Below are 24,041 nucleotides of genomic sequence, written 5' to 3' on the forward strand. Positions count from 1 at the left end.
AAAAGGGAGGATTCTAGTTTCATTTTCTTAGACATAATAAACAGTTAAGAAATGATCAGTGCTGTTTCATGTTCCAGACCTAATGCGCTCCTTCATTTCAGTATTATGCAATTGTGATACTTGGAGCCAGAATAAATTAGTCATGATTCCACTGATTAAGCTTTTGATATCTTTGCAATCCTAATTTCAATATTGAAATATTTATCTTTCAAATAATTGTGCTCCAAATGAATATAGAAATCTAAACAGCGTTATTTGAGACGTGTATTTTCTTAGTTGTCTTCCATCGTTGGAAGGCTGCAGAAAAGGCATCAGGACAGTTCTGCAGTTGTTGTCAAACTGCATTAGGAGATGAGCCACCTTGTAGAAAGTTTAATTGACTATTAAAATATTCTGGAAATGTCTTCCATTTCAATTGAGCATAAAAGAGTAAATTAGATAAGACAATTTCTTAAATTACAATTCCTAGTAATATATAGTCATCTATTAAAATATATGAAACACTTACAAGTTACTTGATATGCTGAATGGTGACTGGGGACAGGATTGTTTGGTGGTGTGTTGGATGTGAGCATGGTGTACATGGAATGGTAAAAATGGTTCTTTAAAACTCTGGAGCAGGGATGAGCAGGATTGAGATACTGATATTGAACTTTGACAAGTGGACAAATGAAGATGAGTTGAAAGTTGATTGTGACAATTAACTCAATGTAGACATTCTGAATGTTTAGAGTTTAAAGTGTACTTTGCGTCGGTATTCATAAAAGGGAGGGACAAGTCGATGGATGGTGTCTTGGAGGGGTGTGTAAACCTTTTAGAACAAGTCATCATTATGAGGGAGGAAGTGTTAGGTGAATTAAAAAGTATTAAGGTCGACAAATCCCCAGGGCCAGATGGCATCTATCCCAGATTACTGAGGGAGACGAGACAAAATTGCTGGTCCTCTAACAGAAATCTTTGTTTCTTTGGCCACTGGTGAGGTCCCAGAGGATTGGAGGATAGCCAATGTTGTCCCATTATTTATGAAGGGTAACAAGGATTAACCCAGGTAATTAGAGGCCAGTGAGCTTGATGTCAGTGATAGTGAAATTGTTGGAGAAGATTCTTCGAAATAGGATCTATATGCATTTGGAACTGAATGGTCTTGTTAGCGACAGACAGCAGGGTTTTGTACGAGGGAGGTCATTTCTCACTAATTTAATTGAGTTTTTTGAGGAGGTGCCAAAAATGATTGACGAGGGAAGGGCTATGGATGTTGTCTACATGGATTTTATTAAAGCATTCGACAAGGTCCATCATGGCAGGCTGGTACAAAAGATTAAATCTCACGGGATCAGGAGTGAGCTAGCTAGATGGATTCCGAATTGGCTTGGCCATAGAAAACGGAGGGTAATGGTGGAAGGGTGTTTTTCTGAATGGAGGTCTGTAACTGGTGGTGTTACGCAGGGATCAGTGCTGGGACCTCTGCTGTTTCTAATATATATATAAATGACTTGGAAGAAAACGTAGCTGGTCTGATTAGCAAGTTTGCGGATGATACTAAGATTGGCGGAGTTGTGGATAGTGATGAAGATTGTCAGAGAATACAGCAGGATGTAGATAGGCTGGAAAAATAGGCAGAGAAATGACAGATGGAATTTAATCTGGACAAATGCAAGGTGATGCATTTTGGTAGATCCAATTCAGGTGGGAGCTATAAAATAAATGGCAGAACCATCAGGCGCATAGACACACAGATCTGGGAGAACAGGTCCACAAACCTTAAAAGTGGCAGCACAGGTGGAAAAGGTGGTGATGAAAGCATATGGCATACTTGCCTTCATCGGACGGGGCATTGATATAAAAGTTGGCAAATTATGTTACAGTTGTATAAAACATTGGTTAGGCCACATTTGGAATACTGTGTCCAATTCTGGTCACCACACTACCAGAAGGACGTGGAGGCTTTGGAGAGAGTACAGAAAAGATTTACCAGGATGTTGCCTGGTATGAAGGGTATTAGCTATGAGGAGACCAAAAGAGAAAATGCTGGAAAATCCAGCAGGTCTGGCAGCATCTGTAAGGAGAGAAAAGAGCTGATGTTTCGAGTCCAAGTGACCCCTTGTCAAAGCTATGAGGAGAGATTGAATAAACTGGGATTGTTCTCCCTGGAAAGATGGAGGCTGAGGGGCGACCTGATAGAAGTTTATAAAATTGAGTGGAGTAGATAGGGTGAACAGTTGGAAGCTTTTTCCCAGCGCGTAAATTACAAGGGGGCACAAGTTCAAGATAAAAAGGGGAAAGGTTCAGTGGAGATGTGCGGGAGAAGTTTTTTACACGGAGGGAGGAGGGGGCCTGGAATGCATTGCCAAGTGAGGTGGTTGAGGCAGTTATGTTAGCCACATCTAAGACTTGTCTTGATAGGCGTATGAAAGAAAGGGGAATAGAGGGCTATAAGTTCATCCTGAGGGCTCATAGAGGGCTCATTGTTCATCCTGAGAGAGGCAAGGAGGAGCGATTTGTTACAGGAGTGCTGGGGTAAGAGATCGACTTTTAAATCACTTTTTTGCGGGCTTGGTTTATTTATTTATTTTTAAACTTTTAAAGTCTAGACCGGAAGTAGGCCGCGCGCGGGGTGTTGTGGGAAGGGTTTTGAATTTTCCTTTAGCGCGTGGGAGGTTTAAAGGGGAGGCCGCAGTATCCAGCAGACAGCGTTGAGAGTGGGCAGCGGAGTGAGAAGGGAGCAGAATGAGAGCTGAAGGGCTTTGGCTTCAAGGGCTTGGGCGGAAAGGGCAAGGTGGGGTAAGTTTAATACTTAAGTACGTTTCTCTGTGTTCCTTGAAATAAGAAGGGAAATTGAGTGTGAGGCCAGTCTGTTGTTCCCAATGTAGGATGTGGGAGGTCCTGGAGGCACCTGGCCTCCCGGATGTCGATATCTGTGATGGGTGTGTCGAGCTGTGGTTCCTAAGGGACCATGTTAGAGAACTGGAACTGCAGCTCGAGGATCTTCGTCTGGTTAGGGAAAATGAGGAGGTGATAGACAGGAGCTATCAGCAGGTGGTCACACCGGGGCCACGGGAGGCAGACAAGTGGGTAACGTCCAGGAAGGGGAAAGCTCGGGTGATAGAGAGCACCCCAGTGGATGTGCCCCTTCACAATAAGTACTCCTGTCTGAGTACTGCTGGGGGGGACAGCCCACCTGGGGGAAGCAGCAGTGGCCGTGTCTCTGGAGCAGAGTCCGGCCCTGTAGCTCAGAGGGCTAAGGAAAGGAGGAGGAAGGCAGTATTAATCGGGGACTCAACAGTAAGGGGGTCGGACAGGCGTTTTTGTTGAGGCAGACGGGAGTCTCGGATGGTGGTCTGCCTCCCTGGTGCCGGGATCTGGGATGCCTCTGATTGCGTCCCAGATATCCTGAGGTGGGAGGGAGAGGAGCCAGAGGTCGTGGTACATATTGGTACTGCGGACATAGGTAGGAAGAGGGAAGGGGTCATGAAAAGAGAATATAGGGAGTTAGGTAGACAGTTGGAAAGGAGGAATGCAAAGGTCATAATCTCAGGATTGCTGCCTGTGCCACAGGAAAGTGAGAGCAGGAATGGAGTGAGGTAGAGGATGAATGCATGGCTGAGGGACTGGAGCAGGGGGCAGGGATTCAGGTTCCTGGACCATTGGGACCTCTTTAGGGGCAGGTGTGACCTGTACAAAAAAGACGGGTGGCACTTAAATCCCAGGGGGACCAATATCCTGGCAGGAAGATTGGCTAAGGCTACTGGGGAGACTTTAAACTAGAAAGTTTGGGGGGAGGGAATCGTGATGAGGTGACTGAGAGCGAGGAGGTTAGCCCGCAAATAGAGAAGGATTGTACTCGGTGTAAGAGGGAGAATAGACGGGTGATGGAGAAGGGGTGAGCTCAGACTAAAGGTTTGAGATGTGTCTATTTTAACGCCAGGAGTGTAGTAAATAAAGTGGATGAGCTTAGAGTGTGGATTGATGCTTGGAAGTGTGATGTGGTGGCCATTATGGAGACTTGGGGACAGGGACAGGACTGGATACTTCAGGTGCCGGGTTTTAGATGTTTCAGAAAGGACAGAGAGGGAGCCAAAAGTAGCGGGGGGGGTGGGGGGGGGGGGGGGGTGGCACTGCTGATCAGGGATAGTGTCACAGCTGTAGAGAAGGTGGAAGCCGTGGAGGGATTGTCTACGGAGTCTCTGTGGGTGGAAGTTTGGAGCGGGAAGGGATCGATAACTTTGCTGGGTGTTTTCTACAGGCCGCCCAATAGTAACAGGAATGTTGAGGAGCAGATAGGGAAACAGATCCTGGAGAGATGCAGTAATAACAGGGTTGTCGTGATGGGAGACTTTAATTTCCCAAACATCGATTGGAATATCCCTAGGGTAAGGGGTTTGGATGGGGAGGAGTTTGTTAGGTGTGTTCAGGAGGGTTTCCTGACACAGCATGTGGATAAGCCTACAAGAGGAGAGGCTGTACTCGATCTGATACTGGCTAATGAGCCTGGACAGGTGTCGGATCTCTCGGTGGGGGAGCATCTTGGGGATAGTGATCATAACTCTATCTCCTTTACGCTCGCATTGGAAAGAGATAGGATCAGGCAGCTAGGAAAGTGTTTATCTGGAGTAAGGGGAAATATGAAGCCATCAGGCAGGAGATTAGAGGCGTAAATTGGAAGGAGGTATTCTCGAGGAAAAGTACCGAAGTAAGGTGGCAGATTTTCAAGGAATGTTTGTCTGGAGTTCTGCATGACAACGTTCTGATGAGATGGGGAGGTTTTGGTAGGTTTGGTGCACGAAAGCTGCGCTGAACCTAGTCAAAAAGAAAAGGAAAGCGTACAAAAGGTTCAGAGAGCTAGGCAATGATAGGGATCTAGATGAGTATACGGCTTGTAGGGAGGGACTTAAGAAAGAAATTAGGAGAGCCAGAAGGGGTCGCGAGAAGGCCTTGGCAGGTAATATTAAAAGAGAACCCTGAGGCATTCTATAAATATGTGAAGAGTAAAAGGATGAGATGTGAAGGAATAGGACCTATAAAATGTGAAGGTGAGAAAGTCTGTACAGAACCGGAAGAAATAGCAGAGGTGCTTAATGAATATTTTACCTCGGTATTCACGGTAGATGGTTGTACTACAGGATTGAGGCGGACTTACATAACCTTCTTTCTTGGTTACTACGTATAAGATTATTTTGGCACCTAACTAAAGTTGTAAAGACTTTAACAACATTGCTGCTTGAGCCATCTCAAATAGCATTAACTGATGCAATACTATACCAGATGTACAAGTGCTTTGGGTCTGAATGTAGTTATGGCCACCGGGCATTTCTAAGTGTATCTTCGAAATGTGACATTAGCTTGACAAAGTAATTTTGTAGTTCCAGATCATAAGGGACCATACCTCTAATGAAACCCAAAGAACAGTTGAGATTCACTCTTGACCTGAGCTGTTACTTGTGTGTTGATCTTTGTGGAATTGTTCAAAGGAATTCAGGGCCAAATATTGTCTTCGGATGAAGTGGCAGACAATTAACAAACAGTGGGCAAGCTGAATTTGACTTCCATTTTAGTTACATATAAATGAAGAACTAAGTGGACCATTTGGTCCCTTGAACCTATTTCACCATTCAATAAGGTCATGGGTGAACTGGTTGTGGCTTCAACTCCTACTCCCAATATTCTGTGACTCCCTTGTCAATCAATCTAGTTCAACCTTAAAAACATTCAGTGGCTTTGCCTCCACCACTCTCTGGGAAAGAGAGTTCCACAACCATCTGAGAGAAAACAAAATCTCCTCATTTCCATCTTAAATGGGTGACCCCTTATTTTTAAACAATGCCCCCTAGTTCTAGTCTCTTCCACATCCTTTCAGCGTCCACCATATCAAGTCCCTTCAGGTTCTTGTATGTTTCAGTAAGATCACCTCTCATTCTTCTAACATCTAATGGATACAGGCCCAATCTACCTAATCTTTCCTCCTAGGATAACCTCACAATATAGGGCTCAGTTGAGTGAACTGTGGTAATATAATGAGGCCTAGTTTTAAGGCTGATTAAATTGGATATCCTAAATTAAAGAATTGGGCATATTAAAATCAAACACAGTCAAACCTCGGGCAGGCCAATTGTACAAATACACAAACATGTCTGGGCCAGACCCATCAATCACCCAGCAAAGGTCGTTGCACTCTACTGATACTTAGCAGGATCTCTATTGGGCCAAATGCGGGCAATTGGGATTAACCTAGGGGTTTTTTTTAAAAATGGGCGGCGTGGACAAGTTGGGCCGAAGGGCCTGTTTCCATGCTGTAAACCTCTATGACTCTATTGCACTCCATTGAAATGCACCGGCCTATTGTTAGAAGTCCAGATCTGGCCAGACTTTCTGTCACCGAGAGTTCCTGCAGTTACCTTATCTGATAACAGGTTACATGTAAGCAACAGCATGGAGATGGACACCTGGGGGTGGACCCTGGTGTCCTATCAGGCAGACATCAAGAAACCCACTGGGTATTGGAACCCCCTTCTGGGACCTCATTGGCCGTAAGCCAGAGAAGTTTCTGGAAAGGCAAGCAGGCAGGGGGATAAAGGGACACATTTCAGACACACCAGCAGCGAAGACTTGACAAGGGAGGCGACCTTGACCATTCGGAAGACTGACCAGAGAAGGAAAGAAGGAAGAAGCTGCCATCGAGACTCACCTTTGTGACGACAGACCAGAGGGACTCAGAATCGAGCCTGCAGTTTAACCAAACCATCTTTGCGGGTAGTATACTTGAATCTGGGGTATCCTCTTGTTTTATGTGGGTAATTTAAGGGTTAATAGTGTTATTATTAATAAACTTATTGAACCTTTATTTGTGTTTGTCCTTTGTCCATCTTGCAAATAAGGGCACTGGGGTAAAACCTTGGAGTAAGCAAACTGGTCGAAAGTATCTGAGAATTAACAGGTACAACAGAACCTTCTCTGAACTGCTTCTAATGCCACTATGTGCTTTCTTAAATGAGTCCAGAATTGTACGCAGTATTTAGATGTGGGCTCACCAATACCCTACACAACTAGGAAAATATCCCTACTTTTATATTCGATTCCCCTTGCAATCAATGATGTTCCATTTGCCTTCCTAATCACTTGTTGAACTCTGATTCATATCCAAAGATGTGCAGGTAGGTGGATTGACCATGTTAAATTCCTCCTCAGTGTCAGGGGATTAGCAGGGTAAATACGTGGGGTTGTGTGGATAGGGCCTTGGTGGGACTGTTGCAGGTATAGGCTCGATGGGCCGATTGGCCTCCTTCATTCTGTGACACCTAGATTTTCTATGCCTCCAAGAGCTCTGCATTGTCTCTCCATTTAAATAATATACTGTTTTTATTATTCCTGTCAAAACGAATAAGTTCACATTTTCCCACATTCTTCATCTGCCACGTATTTTGGCATTATAACGATCTTGATTTTGTGGTCAGCTATGAAAGAATGATGCATACTGGGTACCTTGCTGACAGCTGCCCACGGTGATTTGAACAGCATCAGACCAGCAGCATTCTAGTCATTACACAAAATCAAATGCTAATGGTTTCAGAATTGTTGCCAAGTTTGGAACAAATCTTCCATAATAGTTCAACAATCTTAGGAAGCAACACAACTGATTAATAATCTGAGGTGCAAGCACCTCATGTAATGGCCTTAACCTTTGAAGGACATTTGTGAAAGCCAATGGCGTCAATCACAGGTCCCAAATACTCCAACTCGGATCATACTCTGTCAATCTCTGAAGAGTGATATCCAAATTCTGAAGATATTCCTCCTCTTCTCTTCCAGTGACTAGGATGTCATCAGGTAACAGTGGACCCTGCTCAGTCCTCTCAGGATCTGATCCATTGTTCTTTGAAACAATAGGCAATCTTTGGTACTGGAACAAGCCTTTGTGTTGTGATTGTCAAAGGTTCCTGTGACTTCTTGTCCACATTCATCTGTAAGCCTGACTTGGGTCAAATTTGTTAAAATGTGGGCCTCCAGCCAACCCTGCAAACAAGTCATCGATGTGGGGCAATGGGTGTTGTTCCACTTGGATTAATGGTGACCTTGAAGTCTGCAAATCCTTGATGAAAATAATCATTGGCGTGGCTCATTCACTAATGCTGACAGGTTCTAAGACTTCTATCTTCACAAGACAATCCAAGTCTGCTTCCATCTTCGACCTAATAGCATATGACCGTACCTTCAAGCATTTTCCTTGGCTTCCTCCTTTTATTTTCAGTTTCACTGTAATATCTTTCATTCTTCCTAATTCTCTACCTCTCTCAACATTGTGCTGCTTTAAAATTTTTGAAGGCTGATTCTCCATTGGTCATAATGTTGACTGCCACCCGGTTCAGTCAAATCTCCAGCTGTGTTCGACCCATCAGTGCTGGATAATTGCCCTTACTACATGTAGAGACAAATCTGTTGTTTGCCTATAAATTGCACAGCTACTTGGATGCGGCACTTCTGTGGAACCACTTCACCTGTGTACATCTTCAGCACTGACTGCTCCAAGTTTCTCCTTGTAAACAGTTTCTGGCACCAGTGAGACTGCTGCCCCAGTGTCAACTTCCACGACCTTTTTTAGAGTAAGGTTACTCTTGGACGGCAAACATTTCTGTATTACCTCGCTGCATAGCCCACAGACAAATTTGTCTTGAATTGTGTCATTTAGCACATCTCCGAACTCTCAATGTTCTGCAAGTCTTTGAGCACAGATGTGATTATACAGTTGGCCTCTTTTGTGGAATCTAAAGCACTGCAATCGTCAAAGCTTTGGTGAAAAATGTGCTTATGAAATATCTATGATCTGTCCATTTGTTTTAGTTCCTGGATTCTCAGGTTGCACTAAACCTCTGAGGCGATTAACCATTTTTCCCCCTATCACACTCAGGGAAAATGGGCACATAATATCTTCAGCTATTTTGTTTGCCTGGGCAAAATAGTCAAAACACTTGGCAAATGAGCTCCATTGCTCCACATTTTCATCAAAGGGTCCCACATCACTGTAAACTCCCACCATTGGAGTTTATCCGTATGTGCATTTTGCAACATGTTCCAGTATTCTTGTCTGATTTTTTTTTTCTTTCACATAAGGCAACCACCCAAGCTTCAGCTGCTTAACGCACCAAACTTTAAGTGCTCTGCAGTAGATTATTGTTACTCATGTACACCTAGACAGTTGGGTCCAGAGCACGTGCAAAAAGCTTCTTTTCTAACTTTTCTGAGCAAATTTCTTCATCCCGGGTGGTTAGCAGCGCCTTCGTCCTCGTTGGCAGTTCTTGTGTATAGTGGGGAATGATGCAAGGAAGCACAGGGTTAAAAACAACAGAGCTTTACTTACAGGTGTGTGTTCTCTTACATGGCTGCTACTTGTGACATCGCTTGTGGTGAATACATTAACACAACAGATCTTTAAGCTAATGTGAATTCATACAAGTAATAATTGGAGAAGTTACTGCATAAATTAAGCATTCAGCACCTTGTGTCCAACCTAACCCCGACCAGATGTCTTCTCATTACCTGTATATGTTCCTCTACATCAAATGTTTACCTGCTCTTTTCTTAAAAGATGCAATGATCTCTGCCTGTGGCAAAGCTTTTTATTAACAGCGGTCTTGTGCTTTGCCCTACTCCTCTTCTCACTCCCTATTGGTAACTTTTCACAACTGTTTCTCCAAGCAAGATGGCCTTTTCCAATTTATCCTATCAAATTCCTTCCTAACTATAAAAACCTTTGTTAAACTCTTGACTCATGTGAAAATAGCTTCAGTATCTCGGGACTTGTCATGGCGTTTGTTTCTGATGTATTCCTGGTAAATCTAAAGAAGTATAGCTTGCAAAGTTAGTTTTGCTGTTTAAACTCTTGAAAAGGCCGCACCTTGTTCATTGGATGTAACTGGATTTTAATAGCCTATCACTTCATTGCAGCTGAAAAACTTGTGATCCTGAAAAAAAATTATAATTGTGGAATATCAATTGCTCTATTATGATAACTACATGTATTTTTCAAGATGAGTATTACAAGTTTGATATTCCAGCTTTTATCTCTAACCATTTATATATCTCAATATTTATCTTGTCAGTAATATGATTAAATAGTGAAGGAAATTCAGTACTTTTTACTTGTTGTTTGTGAAAATCATCAATGCAATTATCTGCTTAGCCAGCTTGATGATTTCAGTGGTGGGTAGTGAAGATGCCCAATAGCTGAAACCAGATTGAAATCAACATGAAGGGTGAGATCCATATACAAGAGATTGCTAGATTTTTTTGTGGACATTTTTTTTGCAGTCAGCGGTGAGCACTTTAATTTTACTGCTGTCTACACAATCCAGGCCATTCAGAAATTATAGTTTCCTCGCTGAAATATTTGAGTTTCTGCTGAAGTAAAGCTCATCATGGTGGGAAATGTGCTGATCAGTGCATTGCTTCTGGCCTGAGGTGTTTTGACTTTGTAACCAAGCATCAAAGTCAAGTTGTGATAGGTCATTTTAAAAAGTGGATCATGGTTAATGGTTTAACTTCACCTAAACTTATTTTGCAGTGTCTCAAAGTATTGAACACTTTTTGTTTTCTCTAGGAAACGACAAAAAGCAGGACTTCTGCCTAGTCTGGAAGATCTACTTTTTTACACGATTGCTGAAGGGCAGGAGAGGATTCCAATACACAAGTTCATTACTGTAAGTTGTGCTGGTGATTGAAATAACATTTGGTCCATTGGCTGGTTGAGTATGTGATATAAATCATAGATGTAAAATAGTGATCTTGCTGTGATGAACTAATTAAATTGAAGCGTATTAATCAATCAACAAATCTCACCACCTCAAAGGTTTGGAATGGGGAAAGTAAAACTTTTTTTCCCTCTACTCTCCAAATTGGGGGATCTAAGGTGTTCTGATTTCAGTGAAAGTTCAACCTGTTACAGTACTGCCTATTGGACTTCCAAACCCTTGTGAGTCTTGTTGAAACAACAAATTAAGATCCTGGCTATTGCCTAGCATCTTTTAGCACCTTATTAACCCCAAGCTGAGCTCCAGATCCTCGATTATTTCCAGTAAAACCACCTACCTCAACCTCTAACGTGACTGCCTTTATTACTACATCAACCCTTCACTATTGAAATCTTCATTCATTCCTTTGTCAATTTCGCTATTTCAATGTTCTCCAGGTCAGCCTCTCCTCCAATCCTCCATTGTGTAAACTTCAATAAGCTTGGCTGTATCTTATTTTACATCACCGATTACTATAGTTGGACCTACATTGGCTCAAATTTATTTATTTTTTTGTGTTTAAATTGATTCATGGGTTTTGTCTCTGGATATCCCTGTAGCCAACTCGAGCCTAGCAAACCTTTCCCCATTGTCTAAACTGTCAGTTTCTGAGTGTGGACTCTTGTGCTTCCCCACTCTCTTCAACTCAAATCAATGTTATGCCATTTCCAGACTCTGGAACCTCCTCTCTAACTATGCCTTGTCATTTGCCTCTAGTTGCCAGTATTTGCATGTATCATTTCATCAGGTTGTGATGAATGGTATTCAGGAGTAGAGACTTTATTTTCCCCGCAGGCCACCTTTTCACCCCATCACCCCCCTTTGAAAATCTGTAGTGCTTAAAACTGCGGTATGATTTTCACCACCAATCTTGCTATGTTTCACTACCTCTACATGCTGAATAAAACTTTCTGGACTATATGGCCTTACCACTTACTCTATTGGAGGAGATGCTTGCCTTTTTAAGATAGGGAAATTGAAGTAAGGATAATTTGGAGTTTCTATAGCACATATACGCAGACTAGATATTGTGCTCAGGCTCAAGGGTAAGAGTGTTATCGCTGAACCATAGTTGGCACCTTTTTTTTACACCAATTTAGTTTTCTTTTTCTTCCCCTTGCACCCCTTCATTTTCACCTTTACACATTAAAAATGTCTCTCAAGTCCAGTCTGTCATTCAATAAGGTCATGGCTGATCTGATTGTGGCCTTAACTTTACTTTTTTGCATGCCTCTCATAACCTTTAACTTCCTTGCAGATCTAAAATCTGTGTAATTCGGCCTTGAATAAATTCATTAACCCAGCCTCCACTTCTCTTTGGAGAAGAAAATTCCAAAGTCCGATGACTCTGTGAGAAGAAATTCCTTCTCATCTCAGCCATAAATGGGAGATTCCTTATTTTGAAAACTTGCCCTGGTTGTAGATTCAACTAGGGGAAGCATTCCCCTCAGCATTTGCCCAGGAATTAACCTAGCAAACCTGCTACCAATGCAAGTATAGCTCCCTTTAAGTAAGGGGACTAAAACTGTTTACAGTATTGTCGGACCAGACTGACAGTTATAGAATTATAGAGCCATACATCGCAGAAAAGGCCCTTTGGCCTGTCCAGTCTGCACCGACAATAACTACCACTAAAGGCAATCTAATCCCATTTTCCTGCACTTGTCCCATATCCTTGAATGTTATATTTCAAGTGCTCTTATAGGTTGTAAGGTTTCCGGCCTCCACTACCTTCCCAGATAGTGCATCCTAGATTCCTACAACCCTGAGTGATATTTTTCTCAAATCCCCTCTGAATCTCCAGCCCCTTACCCTAAAACTAAGCCACCTCATGACTGACCCCTCAACCAAGGGGGACAGCTACTCCCGACTCACCCTGCCCATATCCCTCATGATCTTGTACACTTCAATCGTGCACCCCCTCAGCTTTCTCTGCTCTAAAGAAAACAATCCAAGCCCATCTAGTCTCCCCTTATGCTCAAATGCTCCATCACAGGCAACGAGCCTCTTCTGTACGCCCTCTTGCACTGCTGCCTCATAGTGCCAGGAACCGGGTTTGATTCCAGCCTCAGGTGACTGTGTGGAGTTTGCACGTTCTCCCCATGTCTGCTTGAGTTTCCTCCAGGTGCTGAGATTTCCTCCCACAGTGCAAAGATGTGCATGTTAGGTTGATTGGTCATGCTAAATTGACCTCTAGTGTCAGGGCGATTTACAGGGTAAATACATGGGGTTATGGGGAGGATTGGTGGGATTGTTGATGCAGACTTGATGGGCTGAATCGCCTCCTTCTGCATTGTGGTGTTATCACAACCTTCCTACAGTGAGGTGACGTGAATTGCACACAGCTGTGGCCTAACCAATGCTCTGTACAACTCTAGCATTAGCTCTGTGCTCTTGTTATGTATGCCATGACTGATAAAGGCAAGCGTCCCATATGCCTTCTTAATTATCCTATTCAAATGCTCTGCCGACTTGAGGGATCTGTGAATAAGTACCCTAAGATCCATCTGTTCCTCTGAGCTTCCCAATGTCCTGCCATTATTAAATACTCCCTTGTCTTGTTTCTTCTTCCAAAGTGCATCACCTCGCACTTATCGCATTGTAGCAAGATTTCCTTACTTTTATATTCCACCCCCCTTGCAATACACGCCAAGACTCCATTTGCCCTCCTAATTACATCTGCTTGCTATGATTTTTTTGTGATTTGTGTGCAAGGACACCCAAATTCACCTCTACTGCAGAATTCTGCATTCTTTCTCCATTTAAATAATATTCTGCTCTTCTAGTCTTCCTGCCGAAGTGGATCACCTCATTTTCCCACATAATACTTCCTCTGCTGTTTTTTTTGTCCGCTCATTTAACTAATCTATATCCCCTTACAGATTTCTTTCATCGTCCTTGCAACTTGATTTCCTTACCGATCTTTGTATCATCAGCAAATTTGACTGAGTACATTTTTTTCCCTTCATCCAAGTAATTAATGTAGATCGTAAATAGTTGAGGCCTCAGCACTGATCCCTGTGGCACTCCACCAGTTATAGTTTGCCAAGTTTTAAATAATCTATTTATCCTACCTCTGTTTCCTGTTGGTTAGCCAATCCTCTATCCATGCTAATATATCACCCCAGTATCATGAGCTCCTATCTTGGGCATTAAGTTTTTATGTGACATCTTATTGAATGTCTTTTAGAAATCCAAGTGCACTACATCTAATGATTTTGCTTTATCCACTTTGTTGCATCCTCAATGAACTCTTATAAATGCAGCAAACATTTTTCTTTCACAAAGCCACACCGACTCTGCCTGATTATTTGTATTATGGTTTTCTAAATGTCCTCCTCCAATCTCCTTAATAGTAGATTCCAACATTTTCCCAATGACCAATATTAGATGAACTGGTCTATGGTTTCCTGCTTTCTGTCCCTTTCTTGAATAGAGGTATTTATTGGCTTTCAAATCCACTGGGACCTTTCCAAAATCTGGAGAATTCTGGAAGATTGCAACCAGTGCATCCACTATCCCTGCAGCCACATCTTTTAGGCCGCCGATACAGGTCATCTGGTTCAGGACTTGTCAGCCTTAGTCCCATTAGTATTCCTATTACTTTTTCTCTAGTGATGGTGATTGTTTTGATTTCCTCCCTTTTGCCTCTTGACTTTCTGCAATTTTTGGGATGCTTTTGTGTCTCCTACTATAAGGACAGATACAAAATACTTGTTCAAAGTCTCTGCCACTGTTTTGTTCCACAACACTAGGTTAAAGTCCAACAGGTTTATTTGGCAGCACAAGCTTTCAGAGTCTCGGGCTCCTTCATCAGGTGAGTGAAGAGCTGTGATCACAAATAGGGCATATACAGACACAAACTCAATTTTCAAGATAAGGGTTGGAATGAGAGTCTTTACAGTTAACCAAGTCTTAAAGGTATAGACAATGTGAGTGGAGTGAGGTTAAAGAGGTGAGAATTGTCTCAAGCCAGGACCGTTAGTGAGATTTTGCAAACCCAGGCAAGTCGTGGAGATTAAAGATAGTGTGACATGAACCCAAGATCCCGGTTGAGGCCGTCCTCATGTGTGCGGAACTTGGCTATCAGTTTCTGCTCAGCGATTCTGCGTTGTCCTGAAGGCCGCCTTGGAGAACACTTACCCGAAGATCAGAGGCTGAAGTGACTGCTGAAGTGTTCCCCGACTGGAAGGGAACACTCTTGCCTGGTGATTGTCCGAGCGGTGTTCATTCATCCGTTGTCATTGCGTCTGCATGGTTTCCCCAATGTACCATGCCTCGGGACATCCTTTCCTGCAGCGTATCAGGTAGACACATTGGCCGAGTTGCAAGAGTACGTACCATGTACCTGGTGGATGGTGTTCTCACGTAAGATGATGGCGTCCGTGTCGATGATCCGGCACATCTTGCAGAGGTTGCTGTGGCAGGGTTATGTGGTGTCGTGGTCACTGTTCTCCTGAAGGACAGTCCTGCTGTTTGTGAACACAGCTCTTCACTCACCTGATGAAGGAGCCTGAGACTCCGAAAGCTTGTGCAGCCAAATAAACCTGTTGGACTTTAACCTGGTGTTGTGAGATTCTTACTGTGCTTACCCCAGTCCAACGCCGGCATCTCCACATCATTGTTTTTTCCACATTATTAACTTTCCAGTCTCATCCTGTAAGGGACCAATGCTTTACTATTTTCCTTTTTATGTATTTGTAGAAGCTTTTGTCTGTATATCTTGATTGTTTTCTCTTGTTTAAGTCATCCTTTGCTGGCTGCTGAAGTTTTCCCAATCTTTTGGCCTGCCACTATTTTTTACAGCATTGTATGTCTTTTTAAATTGATACCACTCTTAACTCCCTTCGTCAATCACAGACGCTGAACCCTTCTTGAGCCTTCTTTCTCAATTGAATATATTGCTGAAAAAAAGAGACATGCTGTCAAAACAAGAAGAAAAGCTTCGACTGCATGTCTTTCTTTTCCAGAAATACTCAAGTTCTATACTAACAAATGACTAAATGTAATTTATGAAATACTTCCTAAATATCTGCCACTGCCTCTCTGCCATCTTACTTTTTTATGTTTTCTTGATCCTCTTTAATATCTGAGTATTATGCTAAAATATGCATAATTTTATGTAGCAAATCCTTGCCTATTTGGAAACAGAATTGCAATTTTCCAAATGGATTTCATGTAGGACAGAGGAATAGACTTGTTGCTAGTCTACACTGATTTTAGAACCCTAATTTCAAGTGACAGAACAATTGGTAACAAGTGTCATCTAAAGTTGCCAAATCTCCTCATTTTTGAAAAAATCATGTACTAGAAGAAAAATGTATTTTAATTGTACCGCCTTGTTTTCAAATAGGTTCTGAAATCCACAGGACTACGTACATCTGATCCGCGACTGAAGGAGTGCATGGATATGCTTAGAACAAATGTGCAGGCAGCGTCTGATGGTGTTCTCCTGGACAAAGAACTGTTTAAAAAGTAAAGTGTTTGTAAAATCTCTCTTCCTCCAATTTGAAAAGCCAGTAGATGCTTCAGTTTTTTTTGGTTATATTTTGTTTTCTTCAGTGAACACTTTACTTCCTTTGATGGACTTAAATATTTTTTTTGAGGGTAAGGGTGTGAAATGGGAGAGACTATTGATCCTTCCAAATTTAGCGGTTTTTTATTTTATTGGTATCACAAGTAGGCTTACATTAACACTGCAATGAAGTTACTGTGAAAATCCCCTAGTAGCCACACTCTGGCAGCTGTTCGGGTACACTGAGGGAGGACTCAGCATGGCTAATGCACCTAACCAGTATGTCTTTCAGACTGGGAGGAAACTGTAGCACCCGGAGGAAACCCATGCAGACACAAGGAGAACATGCAGACTCTGCACAGACAGTGACCCAAACTGGGAATCGAACCCAGGTCCCTGCTGCTGTGAGGCAGCAATGCTAACCACTGTGCCACCGTGCTACCCTATTTGAAAGAGGTGGTGCTATTTCAGAGGAGAGAAGAATTGTTGAATGAAATCATTTTGATCCATGATGGAATCATTATCCACTTGGATGATGAAAGGATTAGGAAAGCATGAAAAAGGAATCGCATTGGCTGTTGATCAAGAGCTTTGCAAGCCCGTTTTAAGATATTGGGCTATTCCTAAGAGAATAGCCGATGGACCTTTCATTTCAAGCATTATACAATTTAAGGTCCAATCCAAAGTGTGTCAGATGAGGACCTTGCAGTTTTCTGTGAACAATTGGATCAATCGAGTAAACCATGCGATATAGGAGCCATGGCCATTCGGTCCATGGAGTCCGCTCTGCCATTCAATCATGGCTTGATCCCATGACCAATCAAGAACGTATCTATCTCTGTCTTAAATACACGCGATGACCTGGCCTCCACAGCCTTCTGTGGCAATGAACTCCATAGATTCACCACCCTCTGTCTGAAGAAATTCTTCCTCATCTTGGTTCTAAGGGGTCGTCCCTTTACGCTGAGGCTGTGCCCTCACATCCTAGTCTCTCCTACTAATGGAAACATCTTCCTCACGTCCACTATCCAAGCCTTTCAGTAATCTCTAAGTTTCAAAACTGCCATAAAAATGCAAAATGGCCTGTACCTATGTTTTAATTGATGTATACTAAAATCCAACACAATCACCTAATGAAAATGTTGCAAAACATCAATATTGGGAAAGATCAGGAGTATCTACTGGAACTGAGTAGCAACATCAGATACAAGAACGAGCCCGGTGATTGGAAAGCAGAGTTCTCTCACTGGTCTGTTTCTTACTAAACAGTGAATGCATTCTCGAGTTTAAGGGATGAGTGGCATAAAGATAAGCGGGCAAGTTATCAACTGCATCCGCTATCCTGATAACGCTCTATCTTTCCACACGAATGACAAAGAAATAGAAAATTTAATCTATCCAATTGGAAAGAAAAGGGGTAGGTATGGGCTTACACTCAATTGTGAGAAAACGTAGACATAGTACTGACAAGAAAAGAACATCGCAGTAAATGGATTCAGCTACCTGGGAATCTTGGTAACATCCAAAAAAGGATTGCGTGAGCCAAAAGTGTTTGTACAAAATTAAAAAAGCATTCTAAGAAATGTCAGTTTGTGTTTTGAAATGTGAATTCATGTACCAAAATGTTATGCCTGGTAAATAATTTATGGATGTGAAGCTACGAACATTGGAAAAAAGGAAAAGAAAATCAACAGCTTCAATGTGCGATATTTGAGAAAAGCTCTTGAGGCTGGGTGTAACAAAAAAACTTAGCATACCGAATGCGGTCTGAAGAACATGGGAGTTCTTAAATTTTTTTGCATTCAAAAGATTTGGGCATTGCTGACTAGCCCAGCATTTATTGCCCATCCCCTTTAGGGTGGTGGTGAGCTGCCATCTTGAACCACTGCAGTCCATGTGATGTAGGTACACCCACAGTGCTGTTATGGAAGGCGATCTAGGATTTTAACCCAGGAACAGTGACCTATTTCCAAGTCGGGATGGTGAGTGGCATGCAGGGGAACTTCCAGGTGATGGTGTTCCCATGCATTTAATGCCCTTGCACTTCTAGATGATGGTTGACGTGGGTTTGCCTCAGGGTGCTTGGTGAATTCCTGCAGTGCATCTTGAAGATGGTACACACTGCTGCTGCTATGCGTCAGTGGTGGAAGGTGTTAATGTTTTGTGAATGGGGTGCCAAATCGTGTGGGCTGCTTTGTCCAGGATGGTCTCGAGCTTCTTCAGTGTCGGAGCTGCATTCATCCAGGCAAGGGGCAAGTATCCCATCACACTCCTGACATGTCTTGTAGATGGCGGTCAGGCTTTGAGGTGGGTTACTCACTGCAGGATTCCCAGTCTCTAGCATGCTCTTGTAGCCACAATATTTCTATAGTCCAGTTCAGTTTCAGGTCAGTGGTAACGGTCTGTTATCTGGACAAGGGTTGGAGTTCTTAATTGAATCTTAATCTGAATGAATTTGACATAATAAGAGCCAGAGGCTGACAGCAAAGGAAGCAGCTCGAGAACGCAAGATTGGCTTAACCAGAACTCCGGAACGAAGAGATCATCCACTGTTGCTGTGATCGGAACATTTGGAAGACTTGGCATTTGGATGATGACAATAGACCACCGGACATTTCTCTGAGCACCAGAAATAACGAACTTTGTTAAAATCCTCCTTGCTAATGTGTGAAGACTTGGCACAAAAATGAGGAGAGCTATGCCACTAATTAGTCTAGCAACTGTCCAACATAGTCTCACACACACAGTCATATCTTACAAGTGCTGTCCCAAACTGCTCCGTCACCATCCTTAGGTATATCCTTTCCCCAGAGCAGAACAACCCGAGGTAGCAGCTTTGATAAGCAGTTGGGAGGGAGTGGCTTTGGGAGTCCTCAACAGAGACTCTAGTGTCATGGGAACAAACTTGGGCAAGGACGCTTCTTGCCTACTTTATCCCTTAGCTGATTAAATAATTCTCCTGCATGTTGAATACCACCTGAGGATATGAAGGGCACAGAATATAGCCTGGGAAGGAGATTTCAATGCCCGTCACCAAGAATGGCTTTAGAACAAATATTAATTGTAGGCCCACTGACTCCCTATCCCCTTGATTTCTCACTATGCTACATTCCATTCTCCCAGTTTCTCTGACACCATTGTATCTGTCCTGATGATAGCCATCCATATCAGCACTTCTAATATGTCTTCCTTTTCCTCAACAGGATTTCCTCCCACCATAATTGATCAGCTACATAACTATGTCTGACCCATTTCCCGCACTTCTGCTCTGATTCCTTCTCCCTCTGAGAGCCACAACAGGGTTCCTCTTGTCCTCACCTTGCACCATGCCAGTCTCAATATTCAACAGATCACCTTCACTGTTTGCACCATCTCCAGCATGATACCACCTCATAACAAATTTCCCCCCCTCTTTTAACATTCCAACTGTTCCCTCTGTGACATCTGGGTCCAGAAACACCTGAAGCACTCATCCCCTTCCACTTCTCATGGTACCTTCCAGGTGAAAGAGTACTTTTTTTTTTACTATACTGTATTCACAGCTCAATGCAGTCTCCTGTGCATTAGGGAGATCAAACAAGGTTGCTGCTTTGTGGAGTACCTCTATTCAGTTTACAGGTATCTCACCAGTGGCTTGTCTTTTAATTCTCTACCTCACCTTTTGTGCTAACATCTCTGTTCTTGGCCAAATGCAGTGCTGTAGTGAAGCTCAATGCAAGCTTGAGGAACAGTATGTCATCTTTTGATTATGCACTTTACAGCATATTGAGGATACCCCCTATTGGTGCTGTGCTACCATTGCCACCTTGTTAAATGAGAAATTCAAAACTGATCTAGCATTGTAAACTGGATATCCCTGCTGATGTGGACTATCAATAGCAACAGAACTATATTCAACCACAATCTGTAACCTCATGGCCCAGTATATCCCTGACTCAACCATTACAATCAAGCCAGGTGATAAATCCTGGTTCAATTCAGATGGTGAGAAACTTGCCCTCCCCCATGGCTGTACATCATCCACAAGGCTCAAGTCAGGAATACTTGTCCATTTGTCCATATAATTGCAGCTCTAAGAATACTCGAATGTTGACACCAGCAAGGAAAAAACAGCTTACTTGATCCCCACCCTGTCTTCCATCTGAAACGTGCACTCCCTCCATCACCTTAGAGGCACACAGTGACAGATGTATACATCTACAAGATGCACTGCAGCAATTTGCCAAGGTTCCTTTGTCAGCACCTTCCAAAGCTGTTTTTCCACCATGTAGAGGAATAAGGACAGCAGGTGCATGGAAACGCTACCGCCTGCAGGATCCTCTCCAAGTCTCTCACCTTCCTGACTTGTAACTATACAGCTGCTGCTTCATTGTCACTGCGTCAAAATCCTGAAATCCCTTCCCTAACAGCACAGTGGGTATATCTACACCACACGAACGGTAGATGTTCTTGAAGGCAATTAGGAATTGGCAACAAATGCCAGCGATGCTATCATTCCATCAATAAATTTTTAAAACTTTGATCTCTGGTATCTAACTATAATATGGACAGAGTAAATTTGTTTTATATTTTAAGACAAGTAGTCTGTGACAAAACAATATATGAGCTTAATTTTGGGCATTAATTTTCATAAGTTCTCGGCATTTCATGTGTTTGTTTTGTTTCAGATGTGTTGGAAGCAATATTGTGCTGCTCACTCAAGCATTTAGGAGGAAGTTTGTCATTCCAGATTTTGATATATTTGCATCCCATATAGATGGTCTTTATGAGAGTGCCAAAAAAATGTCAGGAGGAAAGGTATAATTTGAAATTGAATTTTATTTTTAATGCAGTAAGAAATTGAATGCTGAACTGCTGAATGTAAATTCAGGAATGCATTTGCCCACAAGAGCAAGCTAACGTTTGTTTTCATGTTGCTGTTATTATGTTTGATTTCCTAATCTCTTGTGTACTGTTAAATTATGCAAACATTTTATTGCCATCCAATCTACATACAGGTGACCATGAAAGTAATGCCTTTTTTTGGTGCAATGGCATGTTGTTGTAGACTTAAAGCACTGTAAATTAGAAAACTATAGGAGGGGCGGAATTGCAAGCAAGGCTGTTGTGCAGATGCACTTACCTTGTGCATTTTCTTTCCTTTCTCAAAAGGTTGCCGACTATATTCCACAGCTGGCTAAATTTAGCCCAGATTTGTGGGGTGTGTCTTTGTGCACAGTAGATGGACAAAGGTAGGCAAAATATAACTTTATTTTTAAAAACTATTAGCAGAAAAATAACCTAGGAAATGCATGTTATAAAATATAGTGACAACTGGATATATCTTGTTTTTGATTTTGATTTTTACATTAATGCCATCAGAAATGGCACTGATTCACCAAGATTTACTTGTGTGCAGATTATATGTGATTAAAAGCAAGTTGAATTTGAAGTGCATTTTTGTAATTAATCAAAAATATTCGATAATCCACATGAATCATGACTCAAACTGTTGAGTGGAATTTTCCAATACTAATTTGTTTTTACTAACTTTTTAAACAGGATTCTAAATGAGAAAATATTTGCTTACTATTAGGTGAATAGGAGACCCTTGAGCCTGTTCCTCCATTTGGTCAGATCATTGTTAATCTGTTTAATTACATTTATCCACTTTGATTCCATGCCCCTTAACCAACAACATAACCATTCGTCTCAGTTTTAAAATAGTTTTATCTTGTCCTACCTTTCATATCTTTTAACTAACTTTAACACTTCAATTAGACCACCCATTTATCTTGCTCATTGAAAACCAGTCTATAGTCTGCAACCTGTCCTCATGATACCAGACTAAAAGGATGAAATTATTGAGATTAATCTGTAATGTAGCCCTCTGTAAGGCCAAAATAGCGTCCTATGGTGCAGTACACAGAACTGAATGCATAACTCAATATGTTGTAATCAGAGTCTTCTATAACTAAAAGAACTTCAATTCATTTGTATTCCAGCATCCCGAATTAGCAAGACCACCATTCCATTAACCGTTTAAATTATTCTTATACTTGCCTTCTGGTATTTAATGATTTCTGCACATGGGGCAGTAAATCTCTCCTGCTATGCAATTCCTTGCTAACTATTTAGAAAATATCCTGATCTATATTTCTTGGGTCATAAATGAATGACTTCACACACCTCAGAATAAACACTATTAATTGCCATGGGTTTGCCCATTCAGTTAGCCCGTTGCAACTTTATTTTCCATCCACACTACTTGAGATGTTACCTTCAGCAAACTTGGATATGCAACATTCTATTCCTTTGTCTAAATGTGAGACCATAGTACAGATCCCTGGGAATACCACTGTTCACATTGTGCAACTGGTGTGCATATCCATTATCCATCTCTACCTCATTACAAATGTATAACCGTGTCAGTGTTTTGCCTTTAAGTCCACGTGTTTTCGTTTTTGCAATAAACTATACCTTTATAATTTTCCAATATCTTCTGGAAGCCCATATAAGTCACATCCATTCAGACAGACACGCTCCTTTATTAACCATATTAGTGACCTCCTCAAAAATTCAATTAGGTTAGACAGATGTGCTGCTCTCTCTGATCAGTTCATATTTGTTCATGAATGCAATCACTCCATCCCTAGTAACATTTTCACGAGGTTAAATTTTACCTGGGTTCTGTCCCACCCTTAAATAATGGAGTGACATTGGACTTTTTCCAATCCAAAGGGAAGATTCCTGAATCAATGTTTTTGAAGATGGTGACTAAAACATTCACAATTTTAGCAACCACTTTTTAACATATTGAGGTGCAATTCATCTGGTCCTGAAATTTTTTTAACGTTCAGTCTCTTCCACTCTTTTTTTAAAGACCAGTAAGCTCCTCCCCTTCATTTGTTTTTAGTTTTGGGAGTTTTGAAATCGACGGCTGCTATTTTAAATCATCCTGCACCTTTGAATGATTTATCCTGTCACACTTTATTTGTAAATGCTTGTTTCCTCATCTCCAGAAAAATTGCATTATTCTGCTTCACTCAACATGATCACCAAAGGTGAAAAGCATCTGTACGTGTTTGGTACCACAGTAATCTTGTAATATTTGTAGTTGATAGATTTACATCCTCAAACATCGATGTATAGTTTTTTTTTCTGACATCAGTGGCCTTCCATGTAGTGCAGACACTTTTCTTTGGTCCCATGCAAAGGTGGCTTGTTGTTTCAACTGCATGGTTAATTATTCTCATCTCCCAAAGCTCGAGTTTGAAGTGATTTAATCTTTGTGTTCATCTGCTCTATCAGAGTATCTGTAAGCCATGGCACTTAAATGAGCCACTTTATCCTTTCTTTGGTGACACGATTTTTCCCTAGGTTCCAATTGTAAAGCCGTCATCGTCTTTTATGTGATGAGAATACTCTCACTTTATTTCCTTCTAGCCATTCATTTCATCCTTCTGGTCTTATTTCATGTACGAAGGATAGGCTATCTGTTTACAAATGGAATGCTGCAACCCATAACTTTACCTTTATACGTGTTGATAATTACTTCATTTCCACTGTAACTTATTCTGCATCAGTGTATTCCATTTAAACATGCTCTATCTTTTTTAAATTTTCAGTTAGAGAGCATGAAGTCTAGACCATTTAACAGCCTTCATGCTGGAGCAGTTGATTCCTCTTCCCTGTTTGTGCTGGAGACTTGGGTCCAGGTTTTTGTCCCTGGGTTGGGTTTGCCGAGTTGGGAGATTTCCTGGCTCAGC

The 24,041-nt window shown here is 41.9% G+C and overlaps 1 protein-coding gene across 2 annotated transcripts in view; it reads left to right on the plus strand.

Annotated features, from left to right (window-relative positions):
• LOC144503766 (glutaminase kidney isoform, mitochondrial-like) overlaps positions 1 to 24,041 on the plus strand; it is a 156,669-nt gene that overhangs the window by 21,375 nt on the left and 111,253 nt on the right. For both annotated transcript variants that reach the window (XM_078228611.1, XM_078228612.1), the window contains exons 2-5: positions 10,589 to 10,688; positions 16,132 to 16,253; positions 20,961 to 21,090; positions 21,445 to 21,524. In XM_078228611.1, coding sequence (XP_078084737.1) covers positions 10,589 to 10,688; positions 16,132 to 16,253; positions 20,961 to 21,090; positions 21,445 to 21,524 — 432 coding nt within the window. The remainder of the gene's footprint in view (positions 1 to 10,588; positions 10,689 to 16,131; positions 16,254 to 20,960; positions 21,091 to 21,444; positions 21,525 to 24,041) is intronic.

The sequence above is a fragment of the Mustelus asterias genome, chromosome 14, assembly GCF_964213995.1.
Source record: "Mustelus asterias chromosome 14, sMusAst1.hap1.1, whole genome shotgun sequence".
NCBI lineage: Eukaryota > Metazoa > Chordata > Chondrichthyes > Carcharhiniformes > Triakidae > Mustelus > Mustelus asterias.